General features: G+C 39.0%; 1 protein-coding gene and 1 long non-coding RNA gene across 3 annotated transcripts in view; both read right to left on the bottom strand.

Moving 5' to 3' along the window:
• Positions 1–777, bottom strand: part of LOC107708699 (uncharacterized) — a 15,300-nt gene extending 14,523 nt beyond the window's left edge. Inside the window, exon 1 of the long non-coding RNA XR_001636392.1 lies at positions 683–777. This is a non-coding gene — a long non-coding RNA (uncharacterized LOC107708699). The remainder of the gene's footprint in view (positions 1–682) is intronic.
• st6galnac3 (ST6 (alpha-N-acetyl-neuraminyl-2,3-beta-galactosyl-1,3)-N-acetylgalactosaminide alpha-2,6-sialyltransferase 3) overlaps positions 1–19,107 on the bottom strand; it is a 129,353-nt gene that overhangs the window by 37,086 nt on the left and 73,160 nt on the right. For both annotated transcript variants that reach the window (XM_016512996.1, XM_016513001.1), the window contains exon 3: positions 13,892–14,301. In XM_016512996.1, the coding sequence (XP_016368482.1) occupies positions 13,892–14,301 (410 nt within the window). The remainder of the gene's footprint in view (positions 1–13,891; positions 14,302–19,107) is intronic.

Genomic DNA, 19,107 nt, shown 5'->3' with positions numbered 1-19,107 from the left:
GAGCTTCACGAGCGACGGGCGTCTTTTTAAAGATGGCTTCCCGCTCGTGCGTTTCTGGATGTGGTCGTTTCCTGCCTCCATCTGATGGTCATGATCGCTGCCTCTCGTGCCTGGGCTTACAGCACACTGAAGCAGCGCTCATGGATGAGTCATGTTCTCAGTGCGGGAACATGACCTTCGCAACGTGGCGGTCTAGATACCTCCTCATTAAATGGGGGCCTCTAAAACGTCTCCGCGGGCCTCTCATTCCTCGAGCATGTCGCACCACCTGGGGTTTCCGGACGAGTGTGCTGGGTCCTCGGACAGGGCGGGGTCCAGCATCAAGTTTAATAATAATAATTTTATTCTCCCGCATCCCGCACATACACGAATGTCTACCCGCCGGCACCAGCACTCGCCCATCTTGTCCCGCGCCGCACTCTGTTGCGTCAGGTCTCGCGGGAGCAGGTCTCTAATCCACTGGCACTTGACTCGACAGTGCGTGTGCTACATCCTTTTTACAATCACTAGATTAGAAAACACTGTATTCTGTCAGCAATGTAACGCGGCAGTAACGTTTAGAGACCTTGGCTTGTAACTATACTCTATTTACTATTTTGAAAATTATAACGCGTTGAACCCGTTACAAAAAAAGTAATCAAATTACAGTAACGCGTTTCTAAGTAATGCGTTAATGCCCAACACTGTTCAGATGTGTACAGCGCATTTCATGGAGAACTGTTTCCTGATCCTGGGAGGGTAGACTACAATGCCGGCTGTTCTGACTAACAGTCTGTAAGTACGTTTTCATAATTAAAGAATTTGCCACTGATGATTCAAATGCGAGTTTTGTGCAGTGTAGAGTAGCGCTTGTTGTTTGTCATTTCTCCGATCACAAATGTAAACATGGTTTTATGTTGACGCGGCGCGATGCAACTGGTTTTTTAACCTTAAACCGCATAAGCACATTTCATTACACCAAATACACAAAATAATGTACTTTTTAGTAACATCATATGAACCCTTTAATAAGGAGAAAAGCTCTAGAGGACGCTAGGGGAACGCCTTCAGCATGACAAGTGTCTCTGAAGCATGAATGAAAAAATTACTATGAACCTGACATTGGCAGGCGGCAGCCTATGACGTAAACAATAACGCGCCTGCGGGTATAAAAGAGCACCTGTGGAATACGTCATCCTCTTTTTTGTTTTCAGGGTCACTTTGTTTCTGAAGTGTGATTCGGTAAGAACGATGTCTATTGTCAAGTGTTTTAGGAAGTGTGCAGATCCGTGTCAGCACTATCTGACACCAGATGATGCACACGACCTATGCATTATGTGTTTGGGCGAGGAGCACGCACGCTCTGTTCTCGAGGGAACAGAGCGCGTTCATTGTGAGCGTTTCTCATTGAAGAAGCTCCGCTCTCGTTTGTCCCTTTTCTCGAGGGAATTGGGACAATCATCTGCCCCCCGTGGCTCGGGTCCTGCCGCTGCCGAGGCAGCGAGGAGACTGAGATAGTGGGGATCGCAAATGGAGCTTGCTGACAAGTTTGAGAGAGATGTTAATAAACTGCTGGAAGAGGATGTGTTGTCTCTTACATCCTCTGATCCAGCAGGAAGTGCTCTGTTGGCTTCCAGCCAAAGTGAGCAGGATTTGGCTGATGAGGGTGAAAAGGATATTTCTGAGCCTTCTCAGCCTGCCTGCCCCGCGAATGATGAGCTGTTGGAGCTTATGGATTGCGCTTCTGCTAGATTAGACCTGCAGTGGAGGCGCGAAAAAGGGGAAATTGCTCGCAGTAGACCTGATGAGCGATTTCTTTCTGGACATAACCGCCCAGCTCCCATGAGCCTCCCATTCCTTTCAGATCTTCATAGTGAGATCGAGAAGGCATGGGGTAAACCATATCCAGCCCCGCATTCATTGATACCAGCATGCTAATTATGCTAATGTCGAGGGGATGTGTGAGCATGGATATGTGTCGATGCCCCCTATTGAAGAGACGCTTGCGAGCTATCTCTCAGCTGGGGTGACATCGACTTTGAAGGCTCTAAAAAATCAAGCCACTAAAGGAGACGTCTCGCTTGAATGGTAGGGCATACGCGGCAGCGGGTTAGGCTGGTGCTGCCTTGCACACAATGTCAGGACTTAGGGCCAGGCGGTTAGTGTGGTTGAGTGTCGTAGGCTTCCTCTCGTTTAGGAGAGTCATTTTGTTGAAGCCTCCACTCTCCAGAGCTTTTTAACTAGGGTTTGAGTGTTGTTAGGCATCCTTTCGGTTAAGAAAGAAAAGAAAATCTTTCAGCTGAAGCCTCCGCTCTCCAGACTTGTCTCTAGCCTCTCGTTTTTAGAGAGTTGAGACCTTCACTCTCAAGAGTTCCCCTAATAACATTGAGGGTTGTTAGGTTTCCTCTCATTTAAGAGAGTCATCCTGCTGAAGGCTCCACTCTTCAGAGTCCTGCCTAGGCAGTATTTTCACTATGTATGTTCTTTCGTGAGCCTCACTAACTGTCTTGGGCATCGAGTGTGGTTAGGTCTTCTCTCATTTTAGAGATTTGTTATGTGAGACCTCCGCTCTTAAGAGCTCCTCTACTAGGGCTGGGTGTTGTTAGGCCTCCTCTCATTTAAGAGTCATTCTATGAAGCCTCCGCTCTTCAGAGCTTCGTTAGTCAGTAGTATTAGTGGACAAGCTTTTTCCTTGAGCCTCACTAACTGTCTCTAGCGTTGAGTGTAGCCAGGTCTCCTCTCGTTCAGAGAGTTGTTTTGGCTGATACCTCCACTCTTAAGAGCTCACCAATAGTATTGATGATGAGTGTAGTTAGGTCTCCTCTCATTCAGAGAGTCGTTATGGTGAGACCTCCACTCTTAAGATTGAGTGTTGTTAGGCTTTCCCTCGTTTAAGAGAGTCATTCTGCTGCAGCCTCCACTCTCCAGAGATCCGCTTAGGCAGTACTATTAGTATGTAGGCTCTATTTTGAGCCTCACTAACTGCCTCTGGCATTGAGTGTAGCTAGGTCTCCTCTCATTTAGAGAGTCTTTATGCTGAGACCTCCACTCTTAAGAATTCCCCTACCAGGATTGAGTGTTGTTAGGCTTCCTCTCATTTAAGAGAGTCAGTCTGCTGAAGCCTCCGCTCTTCAGAACTCCATCTTTGGCAGTAATATGAGTATGTAGGCTCCTTTGAGCCACACTAACTGTCTCTGGGTTTCAGTGTAGCCAGGTCTCCTCTCGCTTTAGAGAGTCGTTATGCTGAGACCTCCATTCTTAAGAGTTCCCCTACCCGGATTGAGTGTTGTTAGGCTTCCTCTTGTTAAAAGAGTGTCATTCTCAGTCCGGTTTTCTCAAAGATCGATTTGCCTCTGATAACATTAGGCGACTTCTAGGACAAACCCAGCAATTGGGTTGTTTTGACCCAGCGGTTGGGTTAAATGTTTAACCCAACCTTCTGGGTAGTAACCCAACCGCTGGGTCAAAACAACCCAATTGCTGGGTTTGTCCCTATTTTGCCATTTTTTAGAGTGTAGAAGAGGTAGAAGAGGTGCATTCAAATGTCACTGTATTTATGAACTGCATTTTTAATGTTTTTTTTTTTATAAATACATCCATGTTTAACAATTAGCATCATGTCACTGACCCCTTAAAACGTTATCCTAAACTTAACATAAGTCTGTAGGCTATGTGTTGTACTAAATCTAATAAAAATATTGATAAAGCAAAGTATGTGTCAGGGGTCTGGGTCTGGTGTTCTCCCTCTCACCACCAGAGGTCGCCACTTCCCATCCTCCCGGACTCCGTTACCTTGACTCCACACACCTGTGCACACACTCACACACACACAGCTGTTGCCCATCCTGAGGGCTATTTATACGCCTTCCCCACGCCTCTCTGGGCGGATTATTAAGTGTTGTTACGGGACTGATGCAAGTTCTACATGGCCGTATTGTGTCAGAGTCCGTTTTCTGTTTAAAGCCTGTGTGTCAGAGTCTTAGCTCTGTTTGTTTTCTGTTTTGGTTTTTACTTTGTTTTCCCCTGCAGTTAATAAAAGCCTGCATTTGGACCCAGACCCCTGTTTACACGGTGTGTTCCTTTACCGCGCCGTGACAGGATGTAACAATCTGTCTTTATTAAAAACAAAACTGTTTATTTCACACTTTCCCCAAAACCTAATGGGCATTAAATCCATTGTCATCTAAGCATATCTCAAAAGGATTCAAATATGTTTTAAGTTGAAGGTTGGAATCAATCCTGTTTTTTCATATCTTTATTACTCTATATTGAATAGTTCCTGATAGAACCTAACTAGAGCATGAAATGGGCTTTTTTGTTTTTGTAGAATAGATATGGATATTTATATTATATATAAATATGAAATGTTTCAAAATAATGTGAACACTGAGTAAAGGTTTGTTGTGGATTTTAAATGCACTGAGCATTTTTTAAAATAATAATAATAATAATAATTTGAGCATGAAAAGTGGGCATTAGGTTAGAGGGAAGGGATAAAAAAGTAAGACAGATTTGTGACATCAGCTAAAATAGAAAGCGATTTCTGAGGAGGAGAAAGTTTTTTATAAACCTTTATTATTAATATTTCATATTTACTATGTATTATTTATATTATAACTGCATTCACTGACATTTTAGTTCTTTTGAATTCTGCCGCAGCTTTCTGTGATTTTAGGCTGTTTTAGCGATAATTTGGAGCATTTCAACCACACGGTCCAATCGCAGGTGTTGCCTGTAAGTGAAGCTGCTTCGAAAATGTGATTCAAAACAAAGGCTTTGCTGCCAACTGTTTCCTGACATGCCGATCTGCTCTATTAAAGCGGATTTATTACTGACATTAGACACACATCTGCTCATGGCAATGCATTCACTCACACTATAAGTGTCTCTTCTCTATGCGGTAAATGGCCGCATCTCACCTACCGGATATACAAACTGCAGCTCACTGTTAGAGACATCACTATCTGCTTGCTTTTCCTCTAAAGGAATTGATGTAGGATAAAGGATAATCCTCTCCAGGCCTCCTTAGGAATATCTCTTATCTGTGCTATAACACAACAGCATTAGGGCTATCATGTGAGGATTACTCTTGAAAGGCAGAACTATCGCGGCATTTCAGTCGGACTGATCAAATGTAATCTAAGCCTCTCCAGGAAATAGAGATTTTTTGGAGAATTTTTAGTTACAGTGAACTTGCTGACTTTGTGAGCGCTCAACTTCAAATGAAACATTCATGAGGGTGTTATGTTATGGTCTGATGATTGTAATGAGTAATATCAACAGCTGATTAATTCCTGCGCTATGAACGCACAGTGTGCCAGACTCATTAGCACACAGCGAGTGCACTTCAGAACTCAAATAACCTTGAGAGTCCATTGATTTCTTCTGACGACATCTCACCTTTGGTACCACTGGGATGTTGACAACAACGTGAGGAAGATTTTACCTACTTTGCCTTCCTGAGAACACTGAGTTACTGAAGTACCATTTTACATAAGGCTACAGCTATTTGTATTAGTCAGCTAAAGAGGACAAAGAACACTCTATGCACAGCTGCCATTCTACACTGTAAAAAAAGTCAGTAAAAATACAGTACAATATACCGTAATAATTTGAAGGAATTTTCCGTATTCGTTTTTTACAGGAGTTTTTTCTGTATTTTTGAATTACGCTTTGCATTGTGGGAACAAGAAGCTCAGTCAATTATCGGCGCGAAAACAGTGCTAGAGCAGGCGCCATTACCCACGGAGATAGTCTCGGTCAAAATTTCATTTATAAGTCGGATTTTGGGTTTGGGAAACCGTTCTTACACTTCCGTGGTAAATTATTTTTTGTTAAATGTAACAAACTGTAACGTTAACTTAGATGCTGTCTGGCTTGTTTGGCAAAGGAATGTCGGAGCTGTCGTATTCAACATTTTCAGCATAGCGTCACATACTCGACGTGGATATTTCATATGAAAACGGCGGCAGACTTCGATCGGCTCCTCCCCATCTTTCAGCACGTTCTTTTTCAATCCGCAGACTGCGGCGGCGCAGAGCGAAAAAACAGAGGACAAGGTGTCTGTTTATCGATAGATTGTTATAATATCTGCATCTGTGCAGTTCTTTGTCATAAATACAGTTTACAAAATATCATGGGTTAGCAATCGGTTCCCCATCTACTGTAGCCTAAGTTTTCACTGCGATCACACCACAGCTGTTTCCTCCAGTGAAAATGAAGCACATATGAACGCATACTTTATAAAACGATCATGTTGCCATTATCATTTGAATATATATATATATATATATACCCTCATTGAGGGGCTGAGCCCCCCTAAAATGAAAATCCTAGACTCGCCCCTGAACTGTGGTGTGATGAGATATTGTTATATGTCAGTAAAAAACTTTCTTGTCCTGTCAGCCGTTTTACTGTGCTCACAGCGCACGCTCTTCAACTGTACGCGAATATGAGGCGCAAACTCACTTCATAAATAAACCGCACTAGAAACTGCAAGCATACATCGTCAGTTAAGTCACGACATTACCAAAATGGCGATTAAAACCGCAAAACTGTGCATGCATGTACAGTATGTGCATTACATTTAAGAACGTCTCTCAAATGCATGCAGCCTACTGAAATATTCTGCAATTCGAGATCACAATAGGGTGCAAGATGATAGGCTATGTAATTTTTTTATTTAAAATTTAATGCACATTTTTTCATTAATTTGTAAAGTATGAAAATGAAAAGAAAATGAAACCATATTTAAATGCATGAAAAAAACGTATTTTACATTCTTACATTATTTTCCTTTGTACAGAGCTCGGTTTAGGTATGTCAAAAGTGCTGCAATGAATTAATTTTGACAACTAATAGAATGTTACACATTGACTGATAACTTTTTCAGAGTTCGTTGATTATATAAAATTCAGTGAAGGTTTACTAGTAGTTATCTGCATGTCTCATCCATGAGTGGGCCTATGCAATGATGGAGACCAAGATTTTGGTGGTGTTAAGACCCAGAACCAAGCTTAATGAGCAATAAAGCTATAGTGAGCCCTTTTATTAAAATACCTGGAAATACAAAAATAAAACAAAAATTGTCATTCACTCAGTATTACTTGATGTAATTCACAACTATCTCAATTACAATTAAGGACAAATTAATTGTATTCAGTTGTGTTTTAGGCACTAAAACAGTCCAGTACTTTATAGTTAAACCCATCTGTGTAATTCAAGATGATTCAATGAGTTGAAAACTCTTGCTACTTCATACTTCAATACAAAACAATGCTGAACTTTGACAAAAAAGAGATTTTAAATGTTATAATAGTGATTTTATAATGTCTAAATACAAATCCATTAGCAAAACATGTGAAAAGAACTATAGTACAGAGTGGAAATGGTAAAGGAGACAATAAATGATCCTCTGCTGCCATTTAGTGGTCATAGTTGGAATCATGACATTCATTTTAATAGTATTTGTTTTTCTACCAGGTGAAATCTTTGCATAAATCTTCCACTTAGCATGGCAAATTTTCCATGAATTATCTCTTTTAAGTAAAAATGAAAAAATGAAAATAAAAATTACAAATTTTCTTTTTATAAATATTATAAATACAAATTGTTCTTTAAAATACATTTTACTATATAAAAATGTGCAAAAATATTAATAATTTTGAGGCAAATGATATATATATTCAAATTACCTAACTAAAAAGTGAGCAATAGTACATGTGTTTGAAAATAAAAATTAATAAAAAGTGTTCTACTGTCTGGGGTCTGCCATCAGGAGTTAAAGGGGATGTTATGTGACACACTTTTCTTTTATTTCTTGTTTTTACTTTTCACTTTTTTCCCTATGGTATTAAAAAAGGGGGAAGGGGGTTCAAACCTTCGCTTTTTTCACTCCTGATGAGTTTGTATCTTTCCATGCACAAGCTAGTAATGGGCTTTTGGTCATTGACTTGCAGAACGTTTTCTGCGCAAGTTAGTGTTAGAGGCTACTATACAGGGGCGCGCCGACACTGATCTTGCATACCCCTCGGCAAATGTGCAGTTGCGCCCCTGGGTGTATTTGTTACTGAGCGTGTCGTAAAGCATCCGGCATATTAACATTACTGAGGAGATTGATTTGTGGTACAACTGTGTTTAAATTAAATTAAATTAAATTAATGCATTTAGCAGACACTTTTATCCAAAGCGACTTACAGTGCATTCAGGCTATACATTTTTTACCAGTATGTGTGTCCCCAGTATGTGTATCCCCTGGGAATTGAACCCACGACCTTTGCGCTGCTAACGCAATGCTCTACCACTGAACCACGTTTAGAGCACTTTAAGCCTTCAACAGGAGGCAGAGCAATTGTCAAGAAAAGAAGATACCATTTACAACTTTTTTTATTTAAAAGAGATTAAGATACGACTAGGTGAAGATCTGACATCGCAGAATTCTTCAAGGATAACACTTATCACCTTTTCTGCCAGACGAGGTAGGTTTAGACTTTTTATTGTCTTGTTTTTGTTACACACACACGCACACACACACAAGAAGTTAATTTGGTAAATGTAATTAACGGTAATGGTAATTCGGTAATGTTACTGGCACGCTGTCTGTGAACGCACACATGTCATGCATTTGCAGAGAATGCCGCTTCAGACAGCGCACCAGGAGCGCATCGAGTTCTCTCTTGCACTTAACTTACACTGACAAAATCAAACAAAATTATGTCAAAATGACCATTTTTGTCGAGTGACAGTCTTAAATAAGTTAAAAAGTCTTAACTGATGTAAAGAGTTGGGATGTGTCAGATGTGCGTCGATGTGAGTCATGTTTTAAAGGGACAGCAGTTCATGACATTCATGGTGTTTCTTTTGTTTTCTTTTCTAATGACAGGTCGTAATTGCTGCTGTACTGTACATCCCAAGCACCCCCTGCATTCTTATCATGGGTTTGTATTCTGTTTTATTTATTAACAGTTTTTATTTACCATAAGGGATGTTCAATACTGACAAAAAATTATTAATTGAGTCGTTTATTCAGTTGACTTTGCTATTGAAGTTGTTTGTGTAGGAAAGATTTAATCAATGTTTAGAGTGGTTTTCTGAATTTACAATGTATTATTTTATAATTTCTTATTTTTTTATTGTTATTGGTGATTCCAGATTGCTGGCATTCAAGAAGTTATCATTTCCTCCCCCGTTGTGGCTGAGCTACACATTCTCTTAATTTTATTTTAAACATAAAACATCCAGAGGAGATGGCACCTACACTGGAATTCATACAAATGTAAGGAACATATGTAATGAAACTGTGTATAAAGCATTTTGTTGTGTTGCTGTTCAGTTGAAAATAATCAAAGGGTTAGTTCACCCAAAAATGAAAATTCTGTCATTAATTACTCACCCTCATGTTCCAAACCCGTGAGACCTTCGTTCATCTTCAGAACACAAATTAAGATATTTTGATGAAATCCGAGAACTTTCTGACCCTCCATAGACAGCAAGGGTCCTACCATCAGGGCACAAAAACGTAGTATAAGGACATCGTTAAAATGGTCCATGTGACATCAGTGGTTCAACTGTAATTTGCACGAAGCTATGAGAATACTTTTTGTGCGCAAAGAAAACAAAAATAACAACTTTATTAAACGATTTCTTCTCTCCTGGGAGAGTCTGCTGCCATTAACGAGAGTAACACCATGCATGCGTGTGCGTTAATTTACCAGTAAACAAGGTGCAGCGCATGCGGGGTCTACGTCAGCAGCACCACATGCATTCGCCGTGGGTCAGAAAGCTCTCCGATTTCATCAGAAATATCTTAATTTGTGTTCTGAAGATGAACGGAGGTCTTACGTGTTTGGAACGTCATGAGGGTGAGTAATTAATGACAGAATTTTCATTTTAGGGTGAACTATCCCTTTAAGTATATCATAAAACATTGTTGACAAGATCACATGACAGATGCAATTGGAGACCACTGGAAATGTAAGTTTAGCATTTTATAAACAATGTTTGAACTGGAAAGTATTTGGGATAGCAGTTGATAATTCAATCTCAACTTGTTCTGCATGTTACTCTGTATTTCAGTTTCATTCATTTCATTTCTTGTCATTTATAGTCTTCCTGTGAAGAAATCCTGAACGAGGGTCAAAGGTACGCTTCCAAGACTCATGTATGAACAACTTTGAGAAGCCATGTACAATTTGAGCTTTTTTCAAATCTCAACATGGAACTTGGACTGAACATGCAGAAAAAAAAGTAGTTTCCTCAAACTGGCACATGGCAAGAGATACTAAAAGCACACAAACACTTGAAGCCCTGCTCTTAATTCAGATTGTATAGTTCTCCTAGTTTCACACTGAAATGTCAGGCATGAGTGCATGAATCTTTGTTCCATATTTTCAAATGCTGTACAAGAAAGTATTTTTGCAGAACCATGTCAATTGTAGATGCAGATAATTTAGCATGAATTAATTTAGCATGGCTAGTAATCCAATTTAAAGGGTTATTTCACCCAAAATATTATATGATCAAATCTCATTTGAAAATGTTTTGAATCTTGACTGTTTCACAGTGAAGTTTATCTCTGTGACCACTGTTTGGTGCAACACCAGTATTGTATAAGTTCCTGCTCATGTTTTCTGCCTGTTGCTGTTTAAAACTAAAAGTGTTCCACAATACAAGCATTTTTAATGGGGATTTACACATTGTTAAATTAATTGATGTCATAATATTTTTGTTTTCACCTGTTTAAGGGAAACAAAAAGGCTGCTAAGCCAATACTCATGAATGACTATTTATTTAAATTACATTACATTTAGTCATTTAGCAGACACTTTTATCCAAAGCGACTTACAAATGAGGACAATGGAAGCAATCAAAATCAACAAAAGAGCAATGATATACAAGTGCTATAACAAGTCTCAGTTAGCTTAACGCAGTACCCGTAGCAAGGGTTTTTTATATAATAAATAAAAAGAAAACAGATAGAATAGAAATAGAAAAGAGCAAGCTAGTGTTAGAGGTCTTTTTTGATTTTGTTAATTGTATAATAAATGAAAAGAAAACAGATAGAATAAAAAAAGATTAGAAAGCTAGTGTTAGTCTTTTTTTTTTTTTTTTTAAGAAAACAAGCAGCAAATGAATAGAGTGCAAGTCTAAAAGGGAAAAGTGTTTTTTTTTAGAATAGAATTAGAATAGAGAGTGCTAGAGTTAGAAGGTCAAATATTTACAAATTTAAAAAAATTTCTTTATTCTATTTACGACGTGTTTTTACAGCATTGAACATTGTAGCCAATCACAGATATATCTATTCATTTCTTGAACACAATGGCCAATCAGAGGTGTTTCAGTAAGTCAGAATTCACTCACAACTCAAAAAACTAATCCACTCATTATTAGGGATGTAACGATATCAAAATCTCACGATACGATATTATTGCGATATGAAGTCCACGATACGATATTTATTGCGATATTTAAAAAGAAAAAAAAAGACAAATGAAGAATTGGGAAAAGATGAAAATTGTGTACATTTTACATTTTAAAGTTAAAGTATTCTATCTAATGCACTTTACAATGAGAGTTCAAAATTAAGAGCTCCAACCCACTTTTTTTTCAACTAAGAAAACTTAAGTCAGAAAAAAGTCAGTGAATTTACTTATACCTGAACTTTAAAGGGGACTCAACCCTCTTTTTTATTTGTGATATACTGTCTCAGTCTAAATTACATTGGCACTGGTGTTTTAGGAAGCCAAACTAATTAGAATAGAATAATAATAATAACAACAATGACAGCAGTAGCCATATATTGTAAAACAATTGCACTGTAAAATAAATGAAAATTAATATTTCATAGGTATATTATTTTTCCTTTACACTACAGTAGGGAAATTACAATACTTCTTTCCTAATTTCTACACTTGAACGAGATATTTTGAATTTGGACTGCATTTAAACCGCTAGCTGTCAGCAATTTATACTTCACTTTTAAGCTTTTATTTTGACGGAAACGACAGTAGAGCTTTTAATTTGAAGGAAAACTCCAGCTTCAGTGAAAACAGGCTTACAAAAACGCGTCTCACTACAAATCTAGTGAAAAACTGTAATCATCTGCCGCGAAAATAAAGCATAACTGGTGGCTGTTGCATTCCCAAACGCGCGCACTCACAGCACGTGCAATAAACGAGTTCACTGCAATCATTCACAGTGAACGGAGCCATTCTGAGGTGCAGAAACCACCGGATCACAAGCTGATCACCTGAAAAATATGTGCACTTTGCTTTAAAACATGCAGCAAAAACAGACTTGATGACGGGATTAAGCCATATTGTGCTTTCGGTTTTAGTTAGTTTGACAGATACTGTGCCAAAGCTGTCAGGGTTCTGTCACTTCGGTCTAGTGTAATTCATGGTTTTGTGACAGAGCCCTGACACTCGCGTCATGTCATTGTTTTCATGTGAGCGTGCGGCTTCGAGAGTGCTCGAGCCGTGCGCTCTCGTCTGCGTGTACTGTTTCATGTTGGAGCGTGGTGTTCAGATCCTGGCATTCATGTCTTGTTGCGTTTCGGTTTCGTGTCGGGGTCCGGACACTCGTGCTCCATGTTCTGTCTGGTTGTGTGAGCGTGAGGTCTCGAGTTCGCTCGGCCGTGCGCTTTTCTGTCCACGTGTTGTGTAGCACGCGGTTTGTGTTCAGCCGCGTGCTTTTCTTGTTGTCTTGTGTGAACACGCGGCTTATGAGTTTTCTCATTAGCTGCGTGTTCCTGTCTTTTTGCTCAAGCACATGGCTTGTGATTGTTTTGCTGGCCATGTGCTTGTGTTTTGTTTTGTGTGAGCACATGGCTTTTGTCTTTGTTTCCTGTGTGCCATGTGCTCTCATGTCAATTGTCTTGACCCCACCCATCTTGTTACCTGATTATTGGTTAATTTGCTCCACATGTGTTCCCTCGTTACCCTCCTCATTTGCTCTCCATTTATTCTCCTTGTGTTTGCAGTACCGGGCCAGTTCGTCATCGTATCTCCCTGGATGTGTCTGTCGTGTCGTGTCCAGATCCTGCCTTGCCTAGCCTTGCCAGCCTGTTTTTCCCCCACGGGGTAGTTTGTTGTTTATTTTGTTTTATTTGAATAAAAAGCCCTTATTTCCTGCACTATTGAGTCCTCGACTCATCCCTTCATCCCCAACCCTGACAAAAGCATAATGGCACAAAACAAATATATTTTAAAAACTACACATTATGCCCGGAAGACCTATCATTTCATATGTCATGTGATCACGATAATATCGAGACAGTTTTTCTATCGCGATATCACGGTATTGATAATATCGTTACATCCCTACTCATTATGAAAAAGTGTAGACTCGACGTAAATAAGAGATTTATTGTGCAGTGTAAAGAGGTTCATTGATTATAATGGAATTGCAATGAACTGAAATGAGTGACTTTGATTCTTAATTTGATTCAGAATTTGAATAAGTTTTGTTTGTCATGCTGCTAAGAGGACCAACATGGTAAACCTGCTGCAAAGTTTCAGGAGTGACATCTGCATATAAATGGGGGATTCTCTCTTGAAATCGCAATGACTGACATAGTGATAATCATAACAATGGACTGGACAAAATATGATATTTCAAAATAGCTGTGCATGAAGGCTAAATCACCCTCACGAAGTACCCTCAGTGATTTGATTCTGGAACAGAGCATCCTTCCGGAGCTCCTCCGTGGGACTCAAGACCAGTGTGTGGCACAATTTTCACTCATTAACATTCGCTCTGCTGCCAATCAATTTAAAAAGAAAAAAAATGTAAAAAAAAAAAAAAAATTGACTATACTAATTTTTTCTTTATTACATTATAATAATGTGTCATCCTGACATTTTTGACTCCCCCCATTAAATCTAAACAGTGACGGTGGCTACAGCACTCTCACCTGTCTTTGCCCGTTTCCTTCTTGAAAACAGTGTCGCAGTAATTCATGCGGTCCTCTGTGGTGACGTAGATGCGTGCATGTGGGTAGTTTTCCACCGCTTGCCGCAACATATTGTACACAATGCCCTTGCCATCCTGCCTCATGTTGCGCAAGGGTCCCCACACCACATAGACTGTCTCATTCCCCTGGCCAAAGAAGTGCTGGGGTTTTTGAATTAGCAGAGGAACACTAGTGTGAGACACCACTCTCAGGTCTGTCCTGCGGCCCACGTCCCTCTCAAAGCCACGGGTGGGTGCGTTGTTCATTCTCCAGATGCAGGAGGACTGGTCGATCTCGGCTCCTACCTCACGCCCCAGCATCTGGCCAGAGCTGGACACTATACTGCAAACCTCGCAATGCAGCTTTAACGGCTAAAAGAGAGAAGAGGGAATTGGCAATTTAGCATCAGAGGTTCAGTTAAATCACGTACTGCAAACTTTCAGTCTGTTTTAACCAAACAATGCTACAGCTTTTCACTGTAGTGGCAATACTAGATCTATTGATCCTGATTAGGCATGTGTAGTCAAGTCAGTTTTACTTGTGTAGAGCTTTTCACAATAGATATTGTTTCACAAAACTCCACATATTACAAGAAACGTACAAATATGAATGTATACTGTATGTCATTAACTAGTGAACTTGTAAAAACACTACTGGCACAAAAATGATAACATAGCATTATTATTTGAATGATTATATATGCAATGGCTTTTAATGTTTTTGAAAGATTTTTTTTTTTTTTTGGCTTACCAAGGCAATAATTACCAAGGAAAGGTAATTCTTTGATAAAAAATATATTTAAAAAAAATGTAACATTGTGAAATATTACAATTTAAAATATCTGTAATATAATTTACAATGTATTCCTGTGAACTGAATTTTCAGCAGCCATTACTCCAGTCTTCAGTGCCACATGATCCTTAAGAAATGTTTCTTAAATTCCAAATTAGCATATCAGAATGATTTAGATTATCAAAGCTGAAAATAGTTGCTGCTTTGTTTTGTCCAAAAAAAAAAGATGAATACAAAAGTTCAAAAGAGTTCTTTAAAAGAATTTCTAAGAAATTGAAATATTTTGTAGTATTAAAAATGTCTTTACTGTAAGCTTTGAACAATATAATGCACACACACACATACATCAAAATACATCTATATCACTAATGCTTAAAAAAGTAAAGTACACTGTATTTGTGGGTTTACTTCCTAATTGCACATTTATGTTCCTTAGTGCCTGTTTCTGGTATAAACAACAATTAAATATATTTTCTCACTGCATCATTCATCTAAAACTTGGTCTTACAACTAAATCCATTGAGTGGCTTTGTGGACACGTGACATTGAGGTGATGAGAAGTGATGCTGTGTGCTTTCAGGGGCAGCCAAGTGTGGCATTATTGTGAATGTTACTGCTATATTCAGTTCTTGTTAGGGTCATGCATCCCAACGGATGAGAATCCACTTTCACAGTGGAAAGAAATTTAAAGCTTTATCAGAAACTCCTATCATAGCACTTCTTAAACTGTGCTCCATCTCAAATAGTCAGGTGGTCCTTTGTACACCTCTGAATTTTGTGAACAAAACTCTTACTGGAAAAACATGATGGGACAGCTACAAATTAAATTTTAGTTCTGATTTGTTCTGATTTGATTAAAGGTGGTACTTGGCCTGAAAATTGAGATGTAATAGTCTGCTTAGCCTGCTTGACAAATATACTAAAAATGTGGGTATGCAGAGTGTGAAATGCTACTTTGACAGGACCCTTAAATACTTACCCCTTCTAACCAGCAGTGTAATGACTAATCATCAACACCATGGCATTAAATCTATCACCCTGGTCTTTCTATTTATCCGCCTAGAATACCAAAGGGATGCTGAGTGCCATGAGATTGGCCTAACAAATTAGAACATGTTTGCCCTGCTTGGCTGATCTGCAAATCTGAGCACAAATTACTATTGCTCAAGACAGGATAATGGTGGCAGGAGCCGATCAATAGCTTATGACTGACCAGCAGATCAGTTACAATTAGGAAGTAATTTGAGTTATGCCTATTTAAATGTTACATTACTCACATTATTCTCTTGGGAACAAAGAACTGATAAGACAACCACTGAATCACTGTGACTGTGACACAGTGAACAACAACAGCAGTAAGCTTTCACTTAGTGCTTGGCAAATGATAGATATTTGGCTTCCAAAAGTGGAAATGAGATTATGTGTATCAGAAGACGAAAGAAATGTATGGAAATTAAAAAAGATGCACAAGCTATTTTAAGAAGGGCAGAAGATTGGCTAAATCCATACTGTTCTGACTAATTTAATTTAAGAAAATTAAAGTAAAATTAAGTAAACTATCAAACTATCAGAAATGGACAACTTCAGGTCTGTAGGGTAGAAGGAGGACTAGAGCTACCTTGAGTTCTGCCTCATGAGTACAGCCAAGGTTTCTTGTAACTTCAGCTAACCACCGGGGTGCCTCAGGGTTCAGTGCGTGGTCTGCTCCTCTTCTCGGTATACACACATATCTCACTGTGACCAAACCACATTTTCTCTTTCTGATCTTTGTTTTGTTTCTCACCTCGTGTATTTTATAGAAGTTACTGTCTCTTTTGTAATTTCTTACCATTCACACAAAATTGTCTGGTTAAACCCACTTGTCTGATGAACCCCTTTGCTCCAGCCAAAACTTTATTTGAATCAAAATAATAAACATCTAAAGTAATAAACATACTTTAACTAAACTCAACTCATCTTGGGAGGTGCTCAGGTGTGTTTTGCTTATAGCTACAATTACAGAAGACATTTCAATCCAATTCAAATCTGATTCGACAAATTTCTCAGCTTTTTGGTTTTAAAAATGTTGCTTTTTTATGAAACGCACACATTCAAGTGTTGATAAAAAAGAATGCATGAAGCTAGAATATTTTTTGTTTGTTTGTTTGTTTAAAAGCAGAGACTCTGATTTTTAGAGACTGTTTTATCTTTTGACATATTGCATATGCAGATATTCATATATCAAAATATTCTGGGTGCCATGAAATTCTTGTGAAAATGTTTTTTAAAAAATGCTGGTGGTGGCTGGTAACTTAAAAAAAGCTGGCAAGGAAAGAGTTCATTCTATTTTTTTAATTCAGTGTAAATTACAATTTTGCATCCTGAAAAAAAAAATCAGTTAAAGGAAAAAAAATTATAATTATGTCAAATCCTGGTTCGCACATAAAACCCCTTTTGATTTTACCTCTACGAGTTACCAGTAGCTACCTGCATCAAATTTAAGGCTTTGACGCTTTCATTCAGTTACCACATCTGGATCCAATCCCTTCTACCAGCATGAAATAATTTAGGGGAAACTGAGAGACATTTCAGAGTAGCTGTAGACTCTAGCTTGTCCTTCTATTAAGACCCACAACTTGCTGCTGGACTCACAGCTTACACTGATCTACACATATTGATTGGTTGGTTGGACCAGGAACACACTGTCATTGAGTTGGTAGTCATCAAACCGTTGTGAAGCATCTGGGCTGTGCCTGGGTTTCATATGCCAATCTGGGCAGAAAAACAAAGAATATATGTGCAGATGGAAAAACACACAGGAGAAATAAATAAAGTGATTTGATGTATAATGGATGAATTAAAATGCACTGCTACAATATCATATATTTGCATTTACAATAGGAAGTAGTGTACAGCAGCACTAATATAAGCAATGGGTTATCATGTGAAATATGAGCTTATTATATGTGCACCTAATAAAATATTATGCTAAAAATATCAACAGTAAAGCCTCACCTTAAAATGCAGAAGAAAATTATGCCTGTTAGAGGAGCTTTTTTGACAGAACTAAAACATGTTGATAAGTGAATACCAGAGTTCATGCATAATGTTTATGTTATCGGTTCATAGGTCTGTTTTATGACTGGGCTTCATGCATTAACACTTTTGATCTAAAGCCCCATGCAGAGTTCAGCACCTCTGTATATGTTAAATCAGACTGAAAACAAGGTCATAAAGAGAGAGAGACACCAAATGCAAATAGCAATGACTAAGTATGTTACAAAACAGAACAGAGCTTTTATTATAAAAATAGTAAGACTGATTAAAAACACAAGCATGTTTGTCCTAGATTTTTCAGTTCTACTTTAGAAACAGTGTTGAGTAGTAACGAACTACAAGTAATTTGCAGTTTATTTAACATGCAATGAAATGAGTGGTAATTAATGCACTTTCATCGAAATATGGAAGACACTTTATCTCTGCCTTGATGCAGTTTAAAGGAATAGTTTACCCAAAAATGAAAATTTGCTGAAAATGTACGCAATCTCAGTCCATCCAACATCTAGATAAGTTTGTTATTTAAAGAAATGTAGCATTACATCACTTGCTCACCAATAGTTCCTCTGCAGTGAATGGGTGCCGTCAGAATGAGAGTCCATAAAAACTGATAAAAACATCACAATAATCCACAGGTACTCCACATGGCTCCAGTCTATCAACTGACATTTTGTGAAGCGAAAAGCTGCATGTTTGTGATAAACAAATCCATCAAGATGTTCACGATGAAACGCCTGAAGGTGACGTCTCCGTTGCCTCCTTCAGGTAACGAGGGTTGCATACATAACCGAGACTTGCAACAAGAAGACCAGTTCACTGTTTGTCATAGCACTGCCCACTAAGTGAGATTGGATAACACTGGGAAAACGTACCCATTCTACTTGGAACCGGGACGTTGCGGAAGCCCCATCCTTCCCGAAGGAGGTTTTGGAAGCACTTACACATATGAACAACCGTTTAGGTGCATATGGAAGATTAGAGGTGATTGTAACCCTCTTGGAAAATGGCAGAAAGTCTGCCAGGGAAACACGGGCTCTGGGGCTATACTGTGAACTTTACACATATAAGATCCAATTAGGTCTCTACATATGGAACCCAGCCCTCTACCGTTTCTCACGGATTCATCGAGTGAGGGCCTGATGCCGGACGTTCCGCCACGTCTGGTTGCCGAGGGGATGGAGGAGCTCGACAGGGTCTACAGTACGGACTCTCTGGAGCGGTTTTAGCAAGCCGACACTAAACCAGGGCTCTCAGTGCTTCTACCCGATTGAGGTGAGAACACAGGAGGATACCTGCTCCACACAAAGGCTATAGAATCTAGCGAACGTGTTGGGGATCGCCCAGTCCGG

The sequence above is a fragment of the Sinocyclocheilus rhinocerous genome, unplaced genomic scaffold (genome assembly GCF_001515625.1).
Source record: "Sinocyclocheilus rhinocerous isolate Xijiao unplaced genomic scaffold, SAMN03320098_v1.1 scaffold1724, whole genome shotgun sequence".
Lineage (NCBI taxonomy): Eukaryota > Metazoa > Chordata > Actinopteri > Cypriniformes > Cyprinidae > Sinocyclocheilus > Sinocyclocheilus rhinocerous.
Note: the sequence above shows the minus strand (reverse complement) of the source record. Positions and strands in the feature narration are given on the sequence as shown.